The sequence below is a fragment of the Macrobrachium rosenbergii genome, chromosome 2 (genome assembly GCF_040412425.1).
Source record: "Macrobrachium rosenbergii isolate ZJJX-2024 chromosome 2, ASM4041242v1, whole genome shotgun sequence".
Lineage (NCBI taxonomy): Eukaryota > Metazoa > Arthropoda > Malacostraca > Decapoda > Palaemonidae > Macrobrachium > Macrobrachium rosenbergii.
Genome location: NC_089742.1, coordinates 66,444,006 through 66,471,692, shown reverse-complemented (window position 1 = coordinate 66,471,692; position 27,687 = coordinate 66,444,006). Strand labels below are relative to the sequence as shown.

At 35.5% G+C, this 27,687-nt stretch overlaps 1 protein-coding gene across 1 annotated transcript in view; it reads left to right on the top strand.

Moving 5' to 3' along the window:
* Positions 1 to 27,687, top strand: part of LOC136848054 (QRFP-like peptide receptor) — a 238,796-nt gene that overhangs the window by 119,605 nt on the left and 91,504 nt on the right. The window contains 1 exon segment of the mRNA XM_067120191.1: positions 3,793 to 4,027. Within this exon segment, the coding sequence (XP_066976292.1) occupies positions 3,793 to 4,027 (235 nt within the window).

Below are 27,687 nucleotides of genomic sequence, written 5' to 3'. Positions count from 1 at the left end.
TTTAAGGCATCGATTCTCATTTCCAGAACGCTTCCTGTGGCGAATTTCCTTTCCTCAGTTTTCACATCAATATTCATTTAAAACTGTCGAGTCTTCTGCGGTTCTTGTCATTATCTCAAAAATGGACGCACAAAAATAAAAAGTCCAAAATTTTAGAAATAACTAAAACGCTGTCCTACGTTTAAAGAAAATAAACTTCTTCAGCGTTTTATAAATAAGAAAGACACTGGCCAACGTTTTAGAAATAAGACGAAACGCTGGTCAGCGTTTCAGAAATAAAAATACCACTGCTCAAATGTTTAGAAATAAAATATAATATCAATTCATCCCCGGAACTTAGACTATTTCCGGCGCTGAAAAATATAACATGTCTTTCCTCAAGAGAAAAAAGCATATCAGTAAATACATACCGAATCTAACACTTAAATCAAGTACACTATGGAAGAATGATTTTCCGCTTTTCATCTTCGCCTCCGCTTTCCCTACAATGACAATGGGCTAACCAAATTTCGGCAGGGCGAAATTGGGGGCCATCTTTTTGAAAAGAATATGACCGTCATATCTAATATCAAAAGAATGTGCCGGAGGAAAAAGAAGAAAGGAAAAGAAGAAGATGAGTAATGTTTCTCGTAAAAGCTCCCTATGGGGACCCGGCGCCTCTTCTGTAATCTATTCCTAAGAGCCGAAGAGAATGAGTTGAAAGAGACAGGGGAAAGCAAAAAAAATAAAAAAGTCCCAAGAAGCCTTTGGTATTCTATAAAACTCGTCTGCATCAAAAGAACGAAAAAATTGATATTCCGATACAAAGAATAGGTCACTACGATAATATATAGATATTCAGCACCACAGCTTTTTCTGTCTAGCTCGTTTCTTTTTGTGCAATTTATAGATCTGGAATTGTCAATTATCAGGGCTCTCTATGCATGAATGTGTGGATAAGAACAAACACGCAATATACATAATATTATATATATGTGTGTGTGTACGTATGTGTATATATATGTGTGTGTGTGTGTGTGTGTGTGTAGAATCTACTGGTCACTTTTTACCAGATACACATGTAATTGTAATAGCCACAATGCCCTCTTAACTTCTCGAATTCTTCTCGCATTTTTGGATACGCTTGTCACTACAAAGCCTTAAGATCCAGGTGCAAGAAATATGAAGTGTGTGTGTATGTATTATATATATATATATATATATATATATATATATATATATATATATATATATAAATATATAAATATATATATATATATATATATATATATATATATATATATATATATATATATATATATATATATATATATATATATATGCGTGTATAAATATATAAAAAGGTAGATCGCCTCCCCTAGAGAGCATCAGGGATAGAATAAAAGAACGACGAATAGTCCGGACAACATTTTCATTCTATAGGGACCCAGTGGAGTGTTTTGTACATCGTTTAATCAAGGCCACCGAAAACAGATCTATCTTTGAGCGGTTTCTGTATAATGCTGTATGGGCCGCGGCCCATGAAACTTTAACCAAGGCCCGGTGGTGGCCTATCCTATAACGTTGCCAGATGCACGATTATGGCTAACTTTAACCTTAAATAAAATAAAAATTATTGAGGCTAGGGAGCTGCAATTTGGTATGTTTGATGATTGGCAGGTGGATGATCAACATACCAATTTGTAGCCCTCTAGCCTCAGTAGTTTTTAAGATCCGAGGGCGGACAGAACAAAGTGCGGACGGACAGGCAAAGCCAGCACATTAGTTTCCTTTTGCAGAAAACTAAAATAGAGAAATTTTATTCAATAAATTATTTACTAAAGATTATAACAAATCGCGAACTACATACATTTACATCTAGAATACACCTCTTTCAATATTGCAGAAATTCTTCATGAAATACTTAAATATTTTGTCTTTTAAAATGATTTTAATATGTCTTTGGGTACCAAAAAGGAGTTCTCATTTTTATAAAAGCTATCGTGCCACCTGTGACTGGGGTATAAGAATACTACCACCGTAGTCTTGCATGTCGTAAAAGGCGTCGAGAGGTATAACTGCTGCCTTGTTAATAGACTTTTTTTGTCAAAGACTAGACGGCCGCCCGCCAACAGGCGGCCCCCCACCCTCTTCCCCGCAGATAACTGTGGTTGACAACTGCAAGGGCATGCGGTTGTAAAAAACCTTAGTCACCCTTTTTACCATGAAATACTTGGAGAAAACGCACCAAGGCAACCGACCCCTTAGGTTTGGGATAGCTGTGATGATGATGGAAAGTTTATAAAAGCTTTTACAAAACAAATTACTTAAAAAGAGAATGTACTGTACATTACGGTTTTAAAATATTAACATTTAGAAACTAATCAAAACAAGGAAACCATCATATCTGCAAGTAAACAGAACCCAGTGACTCCGAGAGAGCAAAAACCAGCAATCAAGAATTGGAAGTAACGGCTCAAGCAATGTTGTTGGGGTTGGGGGGTCTATAGGATAATTTACTGTTGAGTTTAGGTAAAAATTGCTCAACCAAAAGGACACTAATATCCACAAACAGGAGTTATCTATCCGCAGATTGTGCAGTAATGTTAAACTTCTTATATAAGAAATTGTATTTTTACACTTTGATGTCTGCTCTCTGATTTTGAGAATTCCTCTTTTAATTTTTAATCAGTGTCATCTTGTTCTAGAACTAATTCCCCGATGAGAAAGAGAACCTTCAGTAATCTCTTTTAGGACCCAAGTAACTTCTGAGATTACATCTCAAATAAGTAAACAAGCTACAGAGAAACGCATTACAAGAGGGAGTCAATCATTATATTTAAGCATAGATCCGTTTATAAACATTAGTTTGAGGTCTAGACGGGAAACTGCTCAAAATGAGTTTCCTTATAACTTTATATTTCTATCTCTGTTTCTGAACGGTAATAAGCCATTAAAGGTTATTTCTGGCAGGGCTGAAACCTAAGCTTTGGATGGTATTACCTAAAATTGCTTAAGCCAGTATTTCCAAATTTTCCTTGCTTGTAATAGAGAGAAATGATTCCTTGAAACAGGGTGAAAGAAGAATATGCCACACAGCTGATCAAGTTTCAGATCAATGAGATGTAAAGTATGTCACACAGCATCAGAGGTTAAAAATTTAGTTCAGTGAAGTGAGCAGAATTTCACGGAACTGCAAATCATATCAGCTCAGTTCAATCGATGAGAACTACGAATGCTTGAAATTTCAAAGCCTTTAAGCCTAAAAGCGAGACGTTGACTGAGAAATTCAACACTGAAAACAAGAGTATACTGCAGATTATAAAACGAAAACGCTGACTTGTAAAACTGAGCTACCTTATGTACCCTCTCATATTCTTTGGTAAGACCATCTTAAATACTATCTTATGTCCTACTGAGACAACGACATGGCTTAAGAGATAAAAAAAAATCTGACATTTTTGACACAGTTAAGTGTGCATCCTAGACACAAAAAAAAATCAACTTACATTTGTAAACAGCCATAGGTACCCTTTGTTGTGACTGCAAAGAAGTCTATGCGTTAAAAAGGAAATAAAGTACCAGAGCAACTCTGAAATTTCTGATGAATATAGATTTTCACACACAACCCAACACCCGAAGCAACGCAATTGCTCATATCAAAACGTCTTTTGCTAATCCTAAAGAAATCCGCTATAGAAGCAAACGGCTGTGAGTCCGTCTCAGAAGTTAGCTTATCCTAAATAACAAATCTCCCAGGAAATATGTTAATGAAGGTAAATACCTAATTCCCATATTCCACTATTCTTGCAGATCATGGCTTATGCAGTGATCTTCCTGGTGTCTCTCTTCGGGAACTTCCTGGTCATCCTGGTGGTGCACTACAACGCCCACATGCGTACTTCCACCAACCAGTACCTGGTCAACCTGGCCGCGGCTGATCTCCTGGTGACCCTGGTGTGCATGTGGATCCACATCGTTCGTCACCTCTCGTATCCCAACTACATCCTGCCAGAACTCGTCTGCAGGCTGGACGGCTTCGTGCAAGGTAAGTGCATTATGAGAAAGCTTCATTATTAAGCTTTTAAATAAATTTTGACGCACTGAAATTTCATCCAAACCTAACCCTAAATTTACTTATAATGCAGTAATGCGTCGTTTTATTCATTTTTAACTTATTTTGAGGAGTCTGTTTAAACGTATTTCGTTTTCTTAACATACATCAATGCAGTGCAAGTTTAACAGCAGGAACAAGAATCTGGCAAGCAACAGCCAGACATTGACTGAGAGGGTGAATGACGCGTTTGTTGATGTGAACGTTTCAATTAGAAACGACTGACTGATAACTATATCTATAACCTATATACACATATATATATATATATATATATATATATATATATATATATATATATATATATATAAATACATATATATATATATATATATAAATACATATATATATATATATATATATATATATATATGTGTGTGTGTATAAATGTAATATATATATAATATATATACTGTATATATATATATATATATATATATATATATATATATATATATATATATATATATATATATATATATATATATATGCTATATATATGTTTGTGTGCCTCGTGGCATACAATGCCTCCATGAAATGAAATTCGACTACTCATGTCTTTCCTGTGTTTTATCTTCCACAACTCTCCACTCATCTCCAGACTCCCTTATCACAGCTCTTGTCCAAGTAGGCCTGGGTCTTCCAATTCTTCTGGTGCCACCTGGCTTGTGCAAAAACATCCAAGATATCTCTATTTCCCTCTCATACTTATTCTGCCTACATAAGGAACTTTCATCATTTCCTGAATGGTATCATTTTTAACTCTGTGCCGCCATCTGATTTCAAATGTTCTCTAATGTTCTTCTTAAAGCTTCTCAAATCGACAAAACCTTTTAGATATAGTTCCATTATCAAACCATGATTCATGTCCGTATAGCAATGCAGATCGTGCCAAACGACTGTATCAATTTACATTGTTCCTAATATATATACTGTATATATATATATATATATATATATATATATATATATATATATATATATATATACTGTATGTTTGTACATACATGTGTGTGTCTGTGTGTGTCTGTGTGTGTGTGTGTGTGTGTAACGCTAGGAGGAAAAGATGTGTTAGTGAAAAATAATGTCCCATACAAACACAACACACACACACATATATACATATACATATATACACATATATATATATATATATATATATATATATATATATATATATATATATATAATAATATTATATATATATATATATATATATATATATATATATATATATATATATATATAATATGTGTCTCTGGGGCCAGTACTTGTCACTCAAACGCCTTTTCCTCTTGGCGTTACATAAAATAAACACCGAAGCAGAAACAAACGATAGAGCAAGGAAGCATCTCTGCATTAAATGATAAAGCGTAAGGTCACGACATTTTGCGCACGTGAGTGCGCGCGCTAGCAACCAAAGAGACCAGGCTCCAATTGCTCCTGCTCAAGTACCAGTTGATGCATATCAGTTTTAAGATGCTGTGTTTGGGAGATGTTTGGACGGTGTTTGGTAGCGTGGCTGGTGTTTGGCTTCTGATAAATGGAGCTTTTTAACATTTGTGTTTTCTTTTAGACGTCTAAAAGAGGAGGCGTGCATTCGTCTGGTTTCATTCCAGTCTGATACAACGTTTCACACATTGAGCCGTTCGCCAATACGCAACTGGCTAAACTTTGTGGGAAAAAAGTAGTACTGAGAACGTATGGACGTATTTATTTTGGAAGTGACTTTTTCATTTATATAAGATTCGGTGAAATATTTGGTTTGCAGTCTAATGCTCATTGTGAAGTATTCACAGAAATACTGAACATAATCTGTAGCATTGTTAATTTCAAATAATTCTGTTGGTGTTATTTTAATAAAAGCTTCACCGTGGTGGCAAATTACAACGATTTCATATAAAAGGTTCGTTGAAGTCCTTGCTTTTCAAGAGACAATTGATCTAATGCCGATGTATCTTCAGGAAGAAGCTTTTCAAATCGATGTGAATTCTTATTACTATCAATGTTGCAAATAGACAACACGCAACTGAATGTTGCAATAGATAATACCTAACTGAAGTGACCAGCGTGAATACATCAAAATATCTAAAGGTGCTTCAAATTGTTAATACAAATACGAAGACATATTCTCGGTGAAATGATTAAGTTAATACTTCATTACCGTAATGTAACAGTCGTTAATTAACTTTCCAAATAAAATACACCAAACATTGGGAGCAATTGAAGTCAATCATTTCTGTCACTGCGAGGTAACAAGATGCAATTGATATATGACTGCGGCTAATGTGTGTGTATGTTTTTTTGTAAATTTATTGAAATTTTCGAAAGACTTCCGACAAAGAAATAACGTTCACTGTTTAGTATGTCTGAACAAGTCTTTCTAGCAGCATGACTGCATTTTGAACTAATGGACTAAATTTTGCGAAATTTTGTGAAAAGATACCAGGAGTTTTCCATCAGTATCGCCCCCCTAATCTTAACGCTTATTTCCTCATTTTTCCTCTTTATTTATTAGCTCCTTCTTAATTATCTTACTGTTTCGTATTTATTCATATAAGGACAATCCATTCCGTGAAAGCTTGTTTAGCAAGTCAGTGGCCTTCAAGGCTTGTGCCATGAGCAATTGTGCATGTTTTGATTAATAATAATAATAATAATAATAATAATAATAATAATAATAATAATAATAATGTAGGTTTCACAAACTCGTACCACGCTTCCTCCCACGTACAAGCACCCGGACTCTGTACAGACAATTAATCTGTCTCGGTGAAGTTTTGACTGGCTGAAGGGGCATCTGCTCTTCTTCAAATTTCCCCAGCGCCAAATACTCAATGTCTTTCTTTTTCTGTACCTTTAAAAAAAAACATGAAACCAACACCACTATTATTAATAAAGCTGAAGCTTTATTCACTGACATCATCATTACTACATTAATGGTAAGTATTGGGAGACTAGTTCACTGAAATAGAATAGAATAGGACTTAGGCCAAAGGCCAAGCGCTGGGTCCTACGAGGTCATTCAGCGCTGAAACGGAAACTGACAGTAAAAGGTTTGAATGGTGTAACAGGAGGAAAACCTCGCAGTTGCACTATGAATTAATATTACTGTTAGGAGATGGTGGAAAGAAAGATAGAAGGGAATATGAACGGAGGTACAGTAAAAGGAATAAAAGGGGGTTCAGCTAGGGACCGAAGGGACGCTGCAAAGAACCTTAAGTAATACCTACAGTGCACCACGTGAGATGCACTGACGGCACTGTCCCCCTACGGGGTAGTTCACTGGAGTATCAGAAAATGATAACCTTTATTTTTTTTTTTAATCGATGCGAGTTCTCGTGAGGCAAAGGTAAATGGTACAATATGTGAAAATGATCGACGAAGTGATGATGAACAGCTACTAATGCCACTAATAATAATGCTAAGTCACCTTTCCCTTGGGGATATGAACTGCTGATCACTGAAGCAACAACCAAACTATTCATTCAGCTAAAGTAGGTATAAGAGAGAGGTACCATATATACAACTGCATATGCGTGGGGTCATAGCGGTTATCAGTGTGCCCTAACTATGGTTTCACCCGCTCCCTGACCCACAGGCAGGGAATGGGTGTGATTAATCTTTACCCCCCAAAAGCCGAGGGCTGATGTACCAAGACCACCGAGAGAGAAGGCCTGTTGGATTTGACGTCACGAGGATGTACTGACTGTATACAACCAATACGCCAGAAACTAGATGTTAATAGTAACCTACTCCTTGGGAATTTGACTTGCCAATCACTTGAGTAGCAAGCTGCATTGTGCAAAAAAAGGAGACAGACCCGTCATATAATTACATGTGCCTGGGGGTACCAATATAGCTAATTTTAACTGCGGCTTCATTCACCTCCCAACTTGCTGCTTCCAGTGGTCGACGGTTCAAATCACCGCGGAGGTGGTTACTGTTCGCATCTACTTCCGAGCTACATTGCCAGCTTATAACGAGGACATCACCGTGGTTGAGTGGGTGCTGGTCTACTAAATTAAGGGTTGGGTTTGGTTAGTTTGGATCAAGACAACTTCACGCAAGCATGAAAATGCACAATAGCAGCCTATAAGAAAAACTGAGATACTACTGTGGATAACAGGCCCAACATAAGGTCACTGACCTGACTGGTCAGCTGCCTGTTTTTCTAAGCCAGTCTTGCTTCATAAAGGTTATGATCTCCTCAAGGCTGGAGGGGGCTTTGACAATCTTGCTGGGATCGTTACTAGAGCGACCAGTCACCTGGTGGACTTTGGTCCCACAGTGAGCCATCTTTCAGTCAAGTTGTTAGTGACTGCCCTGTCCCAGAGACTTTTTCCGTTAAGTGTTCGAAGATTTATTGGTAGGATGCCTAACTTGAGTAACGTTCAGAGAAGGTTTGTTTTACTGTCATTATCTGCAGCGCCTCTAAGAGCCTGAGTCGACGGCTGTCTGAGTTACTGTCCAAGATGCTGATGGTCGAAACATGGTCGAGACAAAAAAATGTCGTGTGAAATTATCATGAAAATGAAGAGACAAACTGTAAAGTTATGATCACCGAGGCATCAGTTGCATAGTACGAAATACGTCTGCAAGAGGGTTTCCTACCAAAATATAATATTAATAAAAAGGAAGAGGAGGAGGAAAAGCCCTCTGGCTACTCAAAATTAGACGAAACTTCAAATAATTCTAAGCATCCCATGAAATCATCACAGATAAGAGCAAAATCCATTAAGAAATGAACCCACTTTAATTAGAGAGTGAAAATGAAAGTATTGATGGCTTGAAGAAAGATCAATGGCTGGGAGCAGCCCCAGGGACCAAATAACTGCCATGCCTTAATGGACTTTCTTTGATTAAAATTCATCAATTCACTTACTGCTTTTAGATGTAGTTAGCCTGAAAATTATTTTTGTAAAGTAATTCAACAATATTATTTCTACTGATCCAAAAGTTACCTGATTGGAGACTGTCGTAAACAATAAAAAAACGCACTTAACTGCGTCTTCTTTTAGGTATAAATTCTAACATATGCACACACACATATATATATATATATATATATATATATAGATATATATATATATATATATATATATATATATATATATATATATATATATATATATATATATGTACATGTGTATATACATACACACACACATATATATATATATATATATATATATATATATATATATATATATATATATATATATATATATATATACATACACAAATACACACAAACACACATTATATATATATATATATATATATATATATATATATATATATATATATATATATATATATATCATATACATATCTATTATATATGTATATATATGACAGACAAAGTCCAGGAAGGAAAGAGAAACAATGAAGTGCTGCAAGGAAAGGACTAAATCGAAAGGCCTTGCAGCACTCCATTGTTCCTCTTTCACTAAATGAATTTTGTCTATTTATATAGTCATCACGTTCCACATATTCGTGATTCAGTTATTCATACAGACATACATACATACATATATATATATATATATATATATATATATATATATATATATATATATACTGTATATGCACGGTATATGAATGTATATGAAATAATATATGCATGTATATATATATATATATATATATATATATATATATATATATAATATATATATATATAAAATATATATATATATATATATATATATGTATAACTGAATCACGAATATGTGGAACGTGATGAATATATAAATAAAGACAAAATCAAGAAAAGGGGAAACAAAGGAGTGCTGAAAGGCCTTTCGACTTATAGTCCTTTACTTGCAGCACTCCATTGTTTCTCTTTCCTTCGAATGAATTTTATATATATATATATATATATATATATATATATATATATATATATATATATATATATATATATATATATATATCTTCTTCTTCGTTTTAACGTGCTTTTTCCCATTTTTATATGGGTAGGCACGATGTCTTCTTTTAGAAGGACTTATATATATATACAGTATATATATGCATATATATACATATATATGCCGTATATATTCACGAAGAATTAGAAGAGAAAATTAAGGAAAACGTCCCGTTCAAACTATAATTGCAAGGGTATAATGCCTGCTGTTGCCATTACAATAATAGAAAAGAAATTCTGAAAATCACATGTATCAGAGGGAAATTGTTGACGTTCTTATTGTACCCGATGTAATATTTTGAAATCTATGACAAAAAAAAACATCCTATGTTAAAGATGTGCAATAAACTGCCTGGAGGATGAATGTAATTCATTCTCTCTCTATCTCTCTCTCTCTCTCTCTCTCTCTCTCTCTCTCTCTCTCTCTCTCTCTCTCTCTCTCTCTCTCTCTCTCTCTCTCTCTCTCCTGCAGTTCATTTCCATGTAATGAATATCCAAGGAAGGACTCCAATTGCAAGAAGAAGAATGCAGAGGAGTGATAAAGCCTTCGGACTTCAAAGGCATGCCATCATTGCACTTCTGTGCATCAATCGCGCCTCTTTGTTGTCAAATTTTCTTCACTTTATTAATGGCACAGAAGACGGAGTGAGTGGCAATTAGATTTCTCGGCGCAATGTCAGTGCATTATACTGACAAAGGATTCAATATAACATTACAGCTGAATTTGAATAATTTGTCTAAGGGAGGTTTTGTCGATGCATCCGCCTTTCGTCTTGTCACTCGACAATGGGATAACCTTGTTGACGCCTCAGAGGTTTCTACAGAACTTACAAGACATGGGGGAAAGTTGGAATATAAATTTATTATAACAGTGCAAAGACAAAACCAAGCGGCCTTGGAATGCCAGAGATTAATTACGTTTCAGCATGTTATTGTAAACTGCTGGCTAGTAAATCCCTAGATGGATTGCCTGAGACGTTAGCCTGCAAGCCGGGAAATCTTAGGGAAGCTTTTGGTGAAGGAACTTTGTGCAAAATCCACTGGCAGGTGTGTCCCAGACCAAAATGAGACTAACAGATGGTGTTGGGTTCCAATTATCCAGCTTATAAAAAAAATCTCCATTCTTGTGATGGCAATGTTAGTATGTCTAAAATCAAAACAGAATTGAGGAATTCAGTTTTTGCACAAAAATTAAAATTTTCTAATAGTTAGTTGGCGATTTATAATGCTGACGGTAATAATGCATAAATGTGGAATGCGTGACTGGAGCAAACACGTCATCCCGAAAGCCAGGAAGTAGAAAGTTATACATTAGTCAGAAGCGGCTGCTCCATTCTTTACTTTAACGGTTTTCTTTCTTAACGCCCTTCCTTCTTCAGCTTCATTATTCTAACTCTTCCTTATCCACTAACACTAAGTACAATTAACCATCTGCCAAACCAAAAGAAAGGTAATGCATAAAACAACACGTACGTGAACAGGGTACGATTAAAGTTTTTTAGCTGATATAAAAAGAAATTAAAAAAGGAAATAACGCAAATTTTGTTCACTGGATTATAGAAAGAAAATTTTTTCCAGTATAGTTATTGATGCTGTGATATTTAGCGTGCTTTTATGGTTTACATAAGTACATCAATTAATTGCTATTTCGAATGAAGAAAATTATGCCAGTCTACTGAACAGGATTTGTTATAAATGCTCTTTTCATCATCATCATCTTTCCTCACGCAGACCTATTCAAATCTTTTACTTTTCAAAATGCAGCTCCTTCGTTTGCTGACTAAACTATTAAGAACTATTCAAGAACTAAAGAGGCAAAAGCCATTCCATATCTTTCCTGAAGAATATAGCAACCTAGTGACAATGAGATAACATCCCTGAGAAAAGTTGGGTGAATACACAGAATAACTTTCCCCTAAAACTATTTTTCTCACAGAGTTCACAAAGTGTGATAAGAATAAGAGAGCGAAACTTTGTAAGGTTTTTTGCTCGTTATTGAAGACAAAAAGTTGTCCGATGGAAAGTCAGCAAACGTAACGCATTCACCCGAAGGTTCGCATGGATCACTCCAGTTGTTACTCACGATAGACTAATGAACAATTTTTAAACCACTTTTAACTATTAAAATCCACCTGTTGTCAAACTGAGACCTTTCCCAGAAATTAGGTACCGTAATGCTCTCCGTCGGTTTTGGGAGTGAGACGTAATGAACAAACACATGTACTGTACATACAAAATAAATACTTATATATTTGTGTTTATGTATACATATTTACGTATGTATGTATGTATGTATGAATATATATAAATATATACAGTGTGTGTATATGCACAGTATATATATATGTGTATATACATACACACACACACACAAAAGCATACACCATAGCCTGGAAAGCAACCTACGATCGAAGCAATTGAAACTTGTTTCGCTTCCGCGTGTTGAACTAAGGGGAACGATGTTACATGTTTATAACATTCTCTGTGTACATAGTCTCCCTTGCTACAATCTCATAGCAAACAATTCCAACAACGACTATACAAGAGGAATATTGTTCTAGCGATGCGGTCCATGATTCTACATCGAAGTGCTCTCTTTATTTAGTTTTCTGTAAAAGAAAACTATTGAGCCGGCTTTGCTTGTCCGTCCGCATTTTTCTGTCCACCCTCAGATCTTAAAAACTACTGTGGCTAGAGGGCTGCAAATTGGTATGTGATCATCCACCCTCCAATACCATACATACCAAATTATGGCCCTCTAACCTCAGTAGTTTTTTTATTTTATTCAAGGTTAAAGTTAGCCATAATCGTGCATCTGGCAACGATATAGGATAGGCCACCACCAGGCCGTGGTTAAAGTTTCATGGGTCGCGGTTCATACAGCAAACCGTGACCACCGAAAGATAGATCCATTTTCAGTGGCCTTGATTATACGCTGTACAGAAAATGCGACTGCGCTGAAGAAACTTCGTCGCATTTGTTACGCGTTATTTTAGTATGTTCACCTACACGGGGCATCAGAATTCTTCGTTACAAAATTTCGAACGTATTTTAATCAGATCCTAGAATAATGTTCAGTCTTAATTTCACAAAATTGTTAAAACGACCACAAAACATTCCGAAGCACAGATTATGATAATTATCTCCATTACCCTGCAACACGATTGAACAGAGAAGGTTTTGAAGTCTTATTTCCAATCGATAAAAATGTTTTACCGCGAAAGCAAAAGGCCCTCTGAATGTTATCGAGATCCGCTTTATTATCCCGCCCTTCAAAGAGACGTCAACTCGAAAAACTCCAGACGAGGGGAGATAAGAGACAAGATATGCGAAGAGAGCGCGTTCTCGTGGCATCCATTCCGAGCGATTACCATCAAATTACAAATGGACAAACACGTTTGAAGAAAAGCATTTAGGAGGAAGAGAAGGGATCCACAAATGGCGAGTGTGGGTCGGAAAGTAACGACACAGCTGGCCGGAGTCTAGCCGAGGGAAATTAATCACGTCCTAACACTGGCACCGTTTCCCAACTAACCCATCAGAGACGATCCCACCTAACCCCAGCATCAGACACGGTCCTCTCCCTCCCTACCCCTTCCCACACCACCATCACCACCATCACCACCACAAACGATATAAGTTATCCCGAGCTCGGCGATTGAGTAGGAATGTGCTCGATGTTTTTACAGATGGGCTATCAATGGACACGTTTGCAAAGATTGTGAAATGAGAGAGAGAGAGAGAGAGAGAGAGAGAGAGAGAGAGAGAAATGTATGACCTAGAGTGCTAAAGCTGAAAAATGAAGAAGGGGAAATGGCAGCCAATCATAAAAGAAAAAGAGAGGAATCAGCAAGCAAAGCTGAAAATAACTCAGTGTTACATAATCATTTTCTCAAACTTGTCTGTAAAAAAAAATCAGGACCGATAATCCTAATTATCCGAACGACGATGAAGATAATATGACAAAGATATTGATGGCGGTAACAGTAACAAGAAGAATAAAAAATAATTCAATGGAGCCCTAGAAAAACATAAAAGAACCTGAAATTTTAATGCCGGGAATATCCTTTGAATTTGACTAAGGGCTGAAGAATAAACCGAAACTTCTGATTAAAATACACAGGATCTGAGATTGAGAAAATAAATGCATTCAAGAAAAAAGATTAAAAAAAAAGTGCATCATACATCACACGGTATTATTCAAGCACAAAAATAAACAAGCGCTCGGGAGATGATCTAAAAGCCTTTGGACGTATGAGGAAATTTGGTCCCATCCATTAAGCGACAAATGAGGAGAGAAAGAGAGAGAGAGAGAGAGTTTTATTTTGAAAATGTTTACAGCTGGAGTTCCAACAACATTCTGCAATCAGGTGCTTGTCGCTGTTTCAAACACAGGCCGACCTTCAAATATGGTGTAACTTTAACCAGAATATATAAACATATCCCCTGCACAACTTCTTGGGTAATGCACCAGGGGAGGGTGGGTGGTCATGGTGGAGAGAGAGAGAGAGAGAGAGAGAGAGAGAGAGAATCCCAAATCTAATACTCTGGCTGAAAGATTGGCAGCAGTAGTATTAAAGTAGTTTAACCAGACCACTGAGCTGACTTTCAGCTCTCATAGGGCTGCCCCGAAGGATTAGAATAAAATATCAGGTCTAGGCCTGAGGCCAAGCACTGGGACCCAATAGGTCATTCAGTACGAGACTGGCATAAATACGCATAGTGTTTGTGTAGGTCGAAAAACTGCCAGTAACTTACTCGCATGAAAAGTTCCATTGAAAGTATAAAACATGAACAAGGGAAACACATCAAATGCATCTATAATAATATTTGTAATAAAAAGAATGGTGAAAAGATAGAATGAAGATTACGATAATAACCGAAATGATTCGGTCGTGTAGGATAAAAACAGATAAAAAAAAAGAAACGAAATGTGAACATTCTTGAACTTTTAGGAAATTAGGACCTGCCGTTTTATACCTTTTTACAGGGGTTACAATATTTCCACTTTTCCAAGATGGCGACGGATAAATGAGGGGAAACTGTCTATTTCCGAGTCATCTTCCTTTTTATGAGCTCAGTCGCCTATCAGCATCACCTTTGATGACCTCCTCGTCACGAGGTTATAAACTGTATTATCCTCTGAAATATATGCTTCCTCTTCTGCCCCTCCTCCTTGAACACCCTTTTATCGTTCTTCATCGCGCCTCCTTTCCAGTTCTCTCTCTCTCTCTCTCTCTCTCTCTCTCTCTCTCTCTCTCTCTCTCTCTCTCTCTCTCTCTTTACTCGCCCGCCCCACCCCTCTTTTTCTCTAAGCATCACTTATTCTCGCAATTCTTCCACACCACTCTTTGAGAGGTGTCGAACAGGATGCATTGAAAATGGAGGTAATTTTACCCCTTTTTTTACCCTTCCCGCATTCCCCCTTCCATCCCGGAAGCACCCCCGCCCTTGCGCGTTCCCTTTGCAGTAAAGCACTTAAATCATTAGTCCTTTACATCGTCAGTGTTAGTGATGACAGTTCCCTTGATGCTTCTTCATAGGTTCCTGTTCTCTCTCTCTCTCTCCTCTTCTTCTCTCGAGACTCAAAAGGTCACCTTAAGGCAAAAGGTCTTCCTCCATCCGTAAGAGGAGCGCATTGTAAGAGATGTCCTCCAAGGGCAGCGTGATTGATAGGAAAAGCGATTCACAAGGTTTCTTGTAGCCGCCCTCTCTCTCTCTCTCTCTCTCTCTCTCTCTCTCTCTCTCTCTCTTATATATATATATATATATATATATATATATATATATATATATATATATATATATATATATATATATATATATATATATATATATATATTATAGTTATAGTTAAATATATATGTATATATATATATATATATATATATATATATATATATATATATATATATATATATATATATATATATATATATATATATATATATATATATATATATATATATATATATATCTATATATATATATCTATATATAAATGATATATATATATCTATCTCTCTCTCTCTCTCTCTCTCTCTCTCTCTCTCTCTCTCTCTCTCTCTCTCTCTCTCTCTTCATATATACAAGCTTAAGAACTACCGTCCTCGATGCAAGCCAAGAAAAGGAAGTACTAGATAAATGTGCCCCTATACACATCTTCGTTCATTTCGGAATTTGTAAAGAAAACGATGGGAAATTTGCACCTAAAGCCCTTTCCTAGGAGAGAGAAATGGTTTTACCTAGGTAGAAAAAGGAATGCCTCGTCGAGGCCCTCATGTTTCTCAGTGATTACACAAAGGTAAACATTTTTACGGACTTCTGATCGCTCATTTATTCTTTTCCCTCTCTCTCTCTTCTCTCTTTCTCTCTCTCTCTCTCTCCCCCTCCTCTCCCCCAGCTGCGAGCAGCTACAGTTTACATCATTCATTGCTTAATTCGACAGAGGCATACAGGATAGTTAACAAACATACCATTACTTTTCCTCTCCCCTCCCCGTTCGGGGACCGAACACGGTTACTTCGGTTGTGAGCCTTCTTCGCTATCATTGCTCCTGAGGACCAGAGAGAGGACGAGATTCGTATATCTTAAAACAGCTCGTAAGTACCGTTAACGCGAGCCAGAGGAATAGAGAATACGAAAACAAAATTAAATTAAACAATCAAACTGAACCATCGTGTTGTTTACCATCTGATAGCCGTCGGTTTGTTCAACAAACCTGGTTCGAAGCAGGAAGAGGTAAACATGAGAATACTCGCTGCATATTTGCTATTGCATGTGGGTGGCCGCGAATGTAGTTCATCTAAAGTTTGCTCAGTACTTGTGTAACAATGTTTAAAGCATTTATTTAGAAACGGTTAACTGGGATTTACCATATATATACTCTATCATCAATCAAACCAACAATATGAACCTGTCAGGAGGACATTGGAAAGCGGATGAAATCGACGGGTTAATCCTGAAACCTCTTCTCAAACACGTGCTCCAGGAAACACGACCACCAGACGAATCGCAAAACAGGAGTGAATGAGGCCAAAAACCACTAGGGAGTAGGGAATTGTTTTCCCTCCTTCTTGGGAAACGGTCACCTGCATACCATCGGAGACTTAATGCCACACCTACATGTGCTTTGTATATATACTCCTGTAACAGTTCATCTGTCCATATTTTACCAGTGAACAGGGGCACAGAAGGAAGTGCTCGAAATATATGGTTGCAACGTTCAAATAGTTTTATGGGCCTTCTTATCTTCATATCTATATACATTTCGTCTTCCCCTTTGCTTATTTTTTCCTACATTCACATATCGAAATTCCGTTCTGTGGAAGCCTGCTATGCAAGTTCATAGTATTTTTGTTTGTTTCATAAGAATGTATGATTCCTGATAATAATAATTTCGTACTGACAGTCTTTCAATGTGCCACTCGATATGTTACCAATGGCGAGCACCATCTATGTTATAATTATTTAAATTAATGAGATAAATTAATGAGAGAGAGAGAGAGAGAGAGAGAGAGAGAGAGAGAGAGAGAGAGAGAGCTCGATATAATGATGTCACCATGAACCCATTATAATTATATCATATCCCTGTGTAGAAATTTAAGGTTAAAAGCCCGATGTTAAAATCGTCCTGACCAATTAATGAAAACCTCCGTCATAACTGGTTACCCACGTCAGATATATCTCGTCAGATATATCTCGTCAGAGATATATCTGACGTCTGGCTGGGTGTGTAATACTTTGGGAGACAGAGAATAAACGAAGGAGATGTTACCATGGCAACATTTACATTTAATTTAGTCACGATGCACACCGCGAACACAAATTGGCAGTGCAAGACTAGACAATCAAAAGTTTAGCAGTTCCGACTTGCTTTAGTTTTGATTGGCATCTATTTCAATGCATCGTGTTCTTCCCGTAAGTAATATTATGACACAAATTATTAAAGTTGATACAATTGTCAATAATAGTAAATGTATGTGGATGTCTTCTCTCACATCCCTCTCCCTGCACCACCTCATAGTTCTTAGTGAATGGGAAATGAAGAATCTGGCTTAATGGCATATTTTCTTCACAAATTCACTGACACCTCAGCTTCCAGATGCGGACCTCGAGAAACTAGCAAGTACCATATGCGTTGACAACATATAATAACCACCAACTGATGAAGGCTTCATAGGCAGTGCAGATGACTAATAATATTAGAGTAGTGCACCAGAAATCAGACCCACAAACACGAGTGTGACTTCCCGTAGACAGCTTTGGTCTCAAATGACCTCTGCCACCTAAATGCTCAAGTGTGGACGTAGTCAGACTGTAAAAACCGTTGATTTCAACATAGAAATATACAGATACGTGTGATTTCCCGTTGACAGCTTCGTCTCAAATGACCGCTGCCATCTAAATGCTCAAGAGTAGACGTAGTCAAACTGTAAAAACCGTTGATTTCAACATAGAAATATACAGATACACCTGAAAACCATCAACTAAATATACCAACTCATTGCACACTTCGAGCTGATATAGACGTTACATAAGCAGAGAGTGTGAGAGGGAGAAAGAGAGCGCTAATTAAAACTTCATATCTCGCACTGCCTCAGGAAACCCTTGACAGATATCAGTGTGTGAAATCAAATATATGCTACCGTGAAAGGATTTACTTTGTTAACAGATAAATGGGTAAGAATAATGAAACAAAAGCAGAACAATTTTAGTAACACACACCTATATATGTATATATATACATATATATATGTATATATAATATATATATATATATATATATATATATATATGAATGTTAAGATTATTCTTATCCAGTTAACAAAGTACAAAAGCATATGAACAATTTTAGTAACATATATATATATATATACATATATATATATATATATAATATATATATATATATATATATATATATATATATATATATATATATATAAATATATATATATTTTTTTTTTTTTTTTTTTTCAGAAAATTACTTTGATATTACTGTGTTCTGTGTGATGAAAGAGAGTTGAAGCTTAATTGGAACTTGCATTATTCTTATTCCAAATAGTTATCTGTTAAACAAGCACACGATATGGCTCTGTCTTATGACCGAGTTGTGTATGTCGTACATGAGTTACGTCACGTTATATATCTAGATTTTGTGTCTAATTCTGCCCATTAGTATCGTTCACTAGCGGAGCTAGAGCGAATCGTGTTGTATCTTTGAGTGTTGCAATCTCTTAGTGTGAATAAGATGTGTGTGGTGTGTGTGTGTGTGTGACGTTGTCATGTTGGTATGATCATAGTGTTTAATGTATATAATTTCTATGTGGTAGACTTTGAGACTAGACTAGACTTACAAAGTCTATAATGGAATATAATTTTTGGATTTACAGGCCATTAACGTGATGAGACTTTTAGTCAGGATTAGATTATTCTTGCCATAATTTCATTTTATGATGCATTTTAACCTTTATTTGTTTATTCATTACTTGTTGGGTTGCTTTAAATAATAAATCTATTTTTGTAGGAAAGATTGCGTTTCCTTATATGACCCATTTCATTTCTTTAATGTGGAATGCGTGAGGCGAACGCCGAGAGAGAGAGAGAGAGGGGAATGCGGCGACGTGAACACCGAGGAGAGAGAGAAACAGGGTCAAGAAATACCATGCCGTTCCTGACAAAGGCAAACGTTACGTATATTCCTACAAGGAATATTATAATTTCAAGGGGTTACATATATATATATATATATATATATATATATATATATATATATATATATATATATATATATATATATATATATATATATATATATATATAATAATATGTGTGTGTGTGTGTGTGTGTGTTTTATATATACGCCTGTTTATAAATACATATACATTTATATACTTCTAAGTAGATATATCCAAATATATATCCCATGGATATATATTTGTATAAAGCTGCTAAACCTTTAATGACAACCTTATGCAATAAAGTTCCCACAATACTGTATTACTCCACCTACAAAAGTCTCAGCAACTTGTACGTTAGACTCCTCATGCAAAAAGCGCCCTTCATCCCTATCTTGCACGCTTTCTCGTGTTTGATTGTTATTAAGGCTCTTCCTTTTCTATACCTCTTTTGTCCCAGCTATTTAACCTTTTCTAGGTCCCCCACCTTCCTCCTAACAATTCTGGATTATACACTTTCCACCAACGTGTCATAGTCGATTCTTTACACATGATCAAACTATCTCACAATATTCTAACTAATCCTGTCACCATAACCTGTTTACCACCTCTGCATATCTTCACATTTCTCACCTTATCATTTTTTTCTCATGCAGCATGTACTGTCCTATGTAAACAGCTCACCTCAATAACCTCAGTCATTCTGTCAACTCTTAGTGTCTTTCCATTCTTCAATCTCTTCATTGCTCTTCTTACAACTTCTCTCCCTTTCGCACTAACTTATCCACTCTTGCATCATTCAGAGCTGCTTCTCTTCCATTCTAAACTTTCAAAAAATCTTCAAAATACTTACTCAACTAAACCTGGATTGCATTCACCTCGAGACAGCATTTTTCTCCTTGCATCTTTTGTTTTGAGGTTCATGTGTTTATAATCCTTTGTCTCAACATTTACTTCTCTGTAGAACAGCTCTTTATTCTCAAGGTTCTTGTTCACCTTCTGACCCTCTATTCTTATCATTTGCCCTCTTTTTCTCTCTCACTTTATTCATGACTATCCTATCAGTCATCCTGTATGCCTGCACATGATCTCTTCTGTCATGAAACTGCATCTTTCATAATATTTTCCTTCACAAAACATGTTATTCCCTCAACCCATCATTTACAGTTTGTATTCCTTCTTCCTACCCCTCCTATATACAAACACTCCCTGCATGCCTTATGACCCCACCCCCGAATTTTACACACTCCTCATTTACTTTTTTTCACCTCCGAGTGTTTATACTCGCCCACAGTACGTCCACTCTTTCCTAATAGGCTCTTCTCGCCTCATTCTACCGAGCTCACCTTAAGTACATTTACAGCAACATTTTCACAACTTCCTCGCCTACTCACTTCTATCATATTTATACATAATGTATATACTCGTATATGTGTGTGCGTGTGTGTTTTGTGTGTGTGAGGGTTTGTATGTGTGCATGCTTGTGTGTAAAACGTTTGTATGGAACTACTTTCATATACAGTTATTGCAGGAGATAGTTCAGAATGTGGATATCAATTTTACTAAGACTAATTTGTTTGATAAAGAAAGATGGGAGAGTGACACATAAGGAGTTGAATGAAGTTTGAATTACAATTTGAAATACAAAATAGATAAGAACCATAGAAGGACTTCTCCACCTAAATATGGTCTAGTATTTACATTTTAGTAATTGGCACAAGTCAAAACACATCACCTGACTGTTGGCACCGTAAATTATGTTATCTTCTTAAGTAGGGTAAGGAACGAGCGGACATACACGCATAAGATGGAGGAACAAGTGGAAGGAATGGTGGGCAAAGTGCAATTTACTCAAGAAAAGGTACAAGGAAAGAGGTATAATATTGTAAAGAAATAGAAGAGGAATATTCACGAAGTTAAGAAGTGAAAGAAGAAATTAGACATTTTTGGAGAACAAGAATTGCGTTTTGGTACTCAAGCATAACCGGGTAGTCGAGTAGGGTTGCGTTGCATCAAAAATAACTCCTCACCCCTACTTCATGTGGAGGTGGTAAACAGTCATTTTACGATTTATAAGGCCGCAACATTGTTTTGAACGCCTACTAAGATGTGTCGAAACTTCAGTTCAGAAAGTCGAGAGGTGACAAAAAGCTGAATAGAGAAATAAATAAAAGTATGGCTTCAGATAATGAAGAATATTTTTTTTACGAAACAGTTCTGGAAAGATTTGATTCAAAAGAAAAAAGTGTGTACTGAGCTTCTTTGACCCTCTAGAAACCTTTTGGCACAAGGATAGATTACGGATGTGTTAAGTAAAGTTATGTTAACAAAAATTAGAGATATCTATAATGAAAATAAAGACTGTGTAGAGTACGTAGCTGCTCTAGTGACTGCCTTTGTGTTATAGTAAACTCAAACATAAGTGCCATTTTGTCAGATAGAATATGGGGGTGCCGACAGAAAGCTGGTAGGCTGTGAGAAGGAATGAAAATGAAAGGTGGGAACTGCTGCTGATACCTGTAGATTATAGGTTTTTTGTAGCGAAAAGAGTCGAAGGAGCAGTAGTTCACACTAAAAGAATGAAGTTATGAATATTCACGGTTGAAAACCGGAAGCGATTGAATCGCAGAGGTATCTGGTAGAAAATGCTAGAGATAATGCTTAAAATAAGAAGAGGTGAGTCACAGAACTGGTGAGGAAGTTAAGGTAGCAAGACACCTGTAAAAGGTTCGCAAGAAAGAACCTATAGACGCAAAAATAGGAATGTATTTGTTCGACACAACTCTCTTCATGGAAACAGATTTATTCTTGATTATACATGAAACAATCATTGGGTACAACGATCTGGTAAGAATTTAACCGCTGGTGAAAAAAAGATCAAAGTTTTTTTATACCTGGTCCCGAAGAGAAAATGGGAGAAGATAAGTTCGTCAAAAATTCGCCTCAATCGTATATCTCTCAAGTAAGGAAGATGAGGAGGGAGACGTAGAAAGGGTAAGAGAGGTTTGACGTCTTTTGTGTAGGTGTACGACGCCGCTGGGGAAGTTGTGGAAGCTTTTGCACAAAGGCTGTTTCTCGATTCAGTAACGAGGATGAATGCAGCAGCTGTTACTTCCTCGTGTTGGTGTTTTTTTTTGTTAATATAAACAACCAAGAGACGGCTCACTGACAAAAAATCGATAACTATGTACAAAAGCCTGCATTCACCCGGTAACTTACATAAATTTATGCGCATAACTTCCCAACTTCAGCCAGAAGGAATGCACGCTTCAGTAATTGTTTCTCTAAGGACTGTAAGGGAGACCATAGTGTGAATGCGGATCAACAGATTACTTCAAGGGTTTGATTCACTTCAAAGACTCGAGTCTGTTTGTTTACGTCGTGGCAGGAGGTTGTGTTGATGTTGAATTATAAGTCTCGATTTCCTCTTTCTTCCTCCACTTACCATCCTTCTTAAGTCTCTCTCTCTCTCTCTCTCTCTCTCTCTCTCTCTCTCTCTCTCTCTCTCTCTCTCTCGCTAATTCAGTAACTATAAATCATCTTGGATTGCCTTTCAATTTTTTTTTTTAAGGAAATAGCAAATCAAGGAGTCGTAAAACGTAAACGACCATAACAGTAAAAAAAAAAAAAAGTCGTTTTCTCTGAGAGGTGAATAAATTTCGGCCTGAAAATTACCACGGCTGTGTTACGTAAAGGCAAGCATAACATTACGTTAGCTAAACCATCACATTTTACTGAATCAAACAGCAGGTTAGAAGTCAAATAATACGTTATGCGAAATCAATTTTAAGATTGTGAGAGGTATTGCTCCATGTGAAGTCAGAATCAGTGTATGCGGAGTCAAATATTAGACTGTAAAATTTAATATTAGATTATGTGAAGTCATGTAAGGTCACGTATTAGATTATGTGAAGTCAAATATTAGTCATGTGGGGTCAAGTATTAGACTCTGTGAAACCAAATACATTATTAGATTTACTGAATTCAAACACGAGATTCTGTGTCATTAAAATATCAGATTATACTAAGTCATGTATTATTTGCAGTAAAATATCAATTTGTTTGAAGCCAAGAATTAGATTTAATAAATGCAATTTTTATTATCACTATTACCATAATTATTATCCAAATTGCAACGCTATTTGCAAGAACAGGAAGTTACAAGACAAAGGGTTCCAATAATCATATTATACATAACGCCCCCGGTGGTAGATTACAAGTCCAGTCAAGTGTTAGATTACGGAATCTAAACTCTTCACGATAATACGAATAGGCAGTGCAAATTTTAGTAAGATGGAGCTATTCGTCGATCCTCTAAATATTAATTTTCCTCATAATTATCACAATATGGCAATCTTCCCCTCGCTTCTACCGCTAACCCTTATGACCTTACTTCTATCAAGTGTCGTCGTTTGTACTATAACTTCCTTCGGGATTATTTTGTTAAAGTCTGAGCTGTCCTGAGGTATCCAGTCGACCCTCATGACCTTACGAGGCCTTCACATGATAATAGTAATATTATAATCACGATCTTTTGGATAATCATCTTTACTATCTGAAGGAGAACCAACCACTGAACTGTGACAGAAAGCTTTTCAGTATCAGAGAATTCTCCTTCAACCAACACGTTTTTGTCCACAGTGTCATTATTTTCTTTGGAGCAAAAAACAGCGAAATAAACAATCAAATGCCCTTTTCTGGCTTTTCTGGGGAATAAACAGACGACCAACATGATGTATAAGTTTCCAGGCTCGGTAGAGAATTATTGTGAATCCCTCAAACCTAGATATGCTGGTCACCACACCCAATATTCCCTAAGAAGTCTGCAACACCACTGACACTTAGGAGCCCTATCCAAAACTACTGAGATTACAGACCGAAGAACGAAAATTGAACGGCATATTGAAAGGACTGAGGATCTAAGAGGCCTTTAAAACTAAGTCAGTCTCGATTATTGTTATATACAGAACCTCTATATTCATGTGTAAATTCGCCATGATAATGTTCTACCTTCAACACAGATTTTTAAATTTTCACCGAGAGAGAGAGAGAGAGAGAGAGAGAGAGAGAGAGAGAGAGAGAGAGAGAGAGAGAGAGAGAGAGAGAGAGACTGATACGGCACAATAAAACAAATTTTCAATAATAATGAAAAAAAGATAAATAATTAAATGGATACAACAGCTATGTCCTTCGGTCAAAGACGCTCTGGATGACCGAAAGCTATGTTCTCTGGTCAAACATGTAACAGATGAACAGTTATTTTCCCTTTTCAAAGACTATGGATGAAAGAGCAATGCTCTCTGGTCAAGAGCACTTTGAGTAAGAACCTATGTTTCTGTGGTCAAAGACACTGTGAATGCGAGTTATTTTACCTGGTCAGAGATGCTATAGATGAGGAGGAATGTTTACCAAAGACGAGTATTATGCACCCTGGTTAAATACACTGTGAAAGAGAGAGAAGTTCTCAGGTCAATGACACTGTCTATGTGAGTGTTTTTATCTGGTCGAAGAAGTTATGAATGAGAGTGCTATGGAGGTCAAAGACGCTCTGGATGAGAAATTTCTGTTCCCTGGTCAAAGACGCCGTGAGTGCGAGAACGAAAGACTGGGTTTTGGGCGCACCCAAGCTTCTCCCAAAAATATACGGAAAAAGTGAAAATGTATGTACTGTACATAGCTTGAAACATGATAACACTAGTTGGTGGTTTTCAACCGTCAGTAGTCCGCGTGTGCCTCAAATTGCGAAGGAAGACATCTTTTAGGAAAACTGAAAAATTCAAATATATATATATATATATATTCAAATATATATATATATATATATATATATATATATATATATATATATATATATATATATATATATATATATATATATATATATATATATATATATATATATATATATATATATATATATATATATATATATATATATATATATATATATATATATATATATATATATATATACATATATATATGTATATATATACATATATATGTATATGTATGTATGTATGTATATATATATATATATATATATATATATACATATATATATTTATATAATGTATATGTATAATGTGTGTGTAAATATACGTATATGTACACATATACATATCAAAATATTATAGGTCCTACAGAATTCAAGTTGTAAATAAAATTGCTCTTTTCTCCCAAGGGCTTGTTAAAAGCCGTTTATGTAAGGTAATTAACTATGCATTAGTGGTTAACTGGAATTGCACTTCACCTTTAAAAAAGTAATAAGCCTCGTTGACATATTGGGTGAAATGAAAACAATATTAAAGGTAATATGACTTGTAAAATGTATTTTACTGAGACTTTCCTCAATAATGGAAATTCCGCTCTACCACATACCTTTTATGGAGATTTTCTGGTATGTAATGCCGATGTTTTATGAATAAGTCAAAGATCCATGGAAAATAATTGTCAATTTACATAAAGATAAACAAGCCACTTAGTTAACGGGTCTACATAAATAATGCTGTGAATTTGTGAACTTATGTGAGCTTATTCAGTATTTATTTAGCGTGGTTAATAACGCTCACAGCACTAATTTCCATTCTCGGTTAACGTTCTGCTGGTTAATACTGTTAAATCATTTGGAAAAAAGTTTTTTAAACTTATGTCGGTATGTAGCACACAACACACATGCACACATAATATAACGTATATATATATATATATATATATATATATATATATATATATATATATATATATATATATATATATATATATATATATATATATACATTATACATACTGTACATATATATATTATAAATCTATTTTTATTATTATATTTTATATTTTATATATATATATATATATATATATATATATATATATGTATATACATGGCCTACAAGTACTGTGTGAGTGGTGTGCTACATACTGATGGAAATTTAAACAACAATTTAAACGATACATACTACATGTAATTTATATATATATATATATATATATATATATATATATATACTGTATATATATATATATATATATATATATATATGTATATATATATATACCTATATATATGTATATATATACATACACATATAATATATATACATACATATATATACTATACGGTGCGGATTTACACGGTATAGTGCAATATTGCTCCTCTGATTGAAGTTCATCGATAATTCGGGCACCCTGGTCAACATTAGAGTCGATACGAATTCCTCTTTTTACTGCTCAAAAACTATTTCATTGGATGCCATTTTTAAATTGGTTATTTGTACATTAATTTACACCCAGAAGTATTTCCTCTATCCAAAACAAGGTGTTTACTGTCCGTCCATTATAATTTTTTCTTTGCATTCCTTCACTTTTTTGTAGATCAATGCAGCCTCAACACATGCAATTTACAACCTCCCGTTTGATCAGTTTACTCCATATTTCCGCATACATTTTCCCAAAATATAATTTCTAGAGGTATTACGCTATTTCCAAAGTTTTAGTTTTCACCATTAAATACTTAGTTATTGGTTATTTTTTCACACATAAGCATTCTGTTGTTTCGAAGTTTTCTTGGCAAGCCAATGGCTCCTTTGGCTTGTTTCATTTTGAAAATAATAATAATAATAATAATAATAATAATAATAATAATAATAATAATAATAATAATAATACCGCGTTTCCCTTATTAATTTCAATCGCAGTCCCACCTTCTGAGCAAAGCGCCACAAGCAATTTATTCCATTAGTTCGTGTAACATTTACTGCTTACCTGCAGCAAAAAAGCAAAATGAAACGTAATATGAAATTAAAATCACTCATGGCAATCATTTTTCTTTTGTACTTCATCGCTTACAAGATACACGTATCCTTTACCATTAGTCGTCCGATCAGCAGATTTATGCAATGTCGAGTCTGCTCATTACTTGAATGGGTTATCACATCAAGAAATGTCAAAAGCCATCGGTACGCATGCTCCGAGGGCATCGG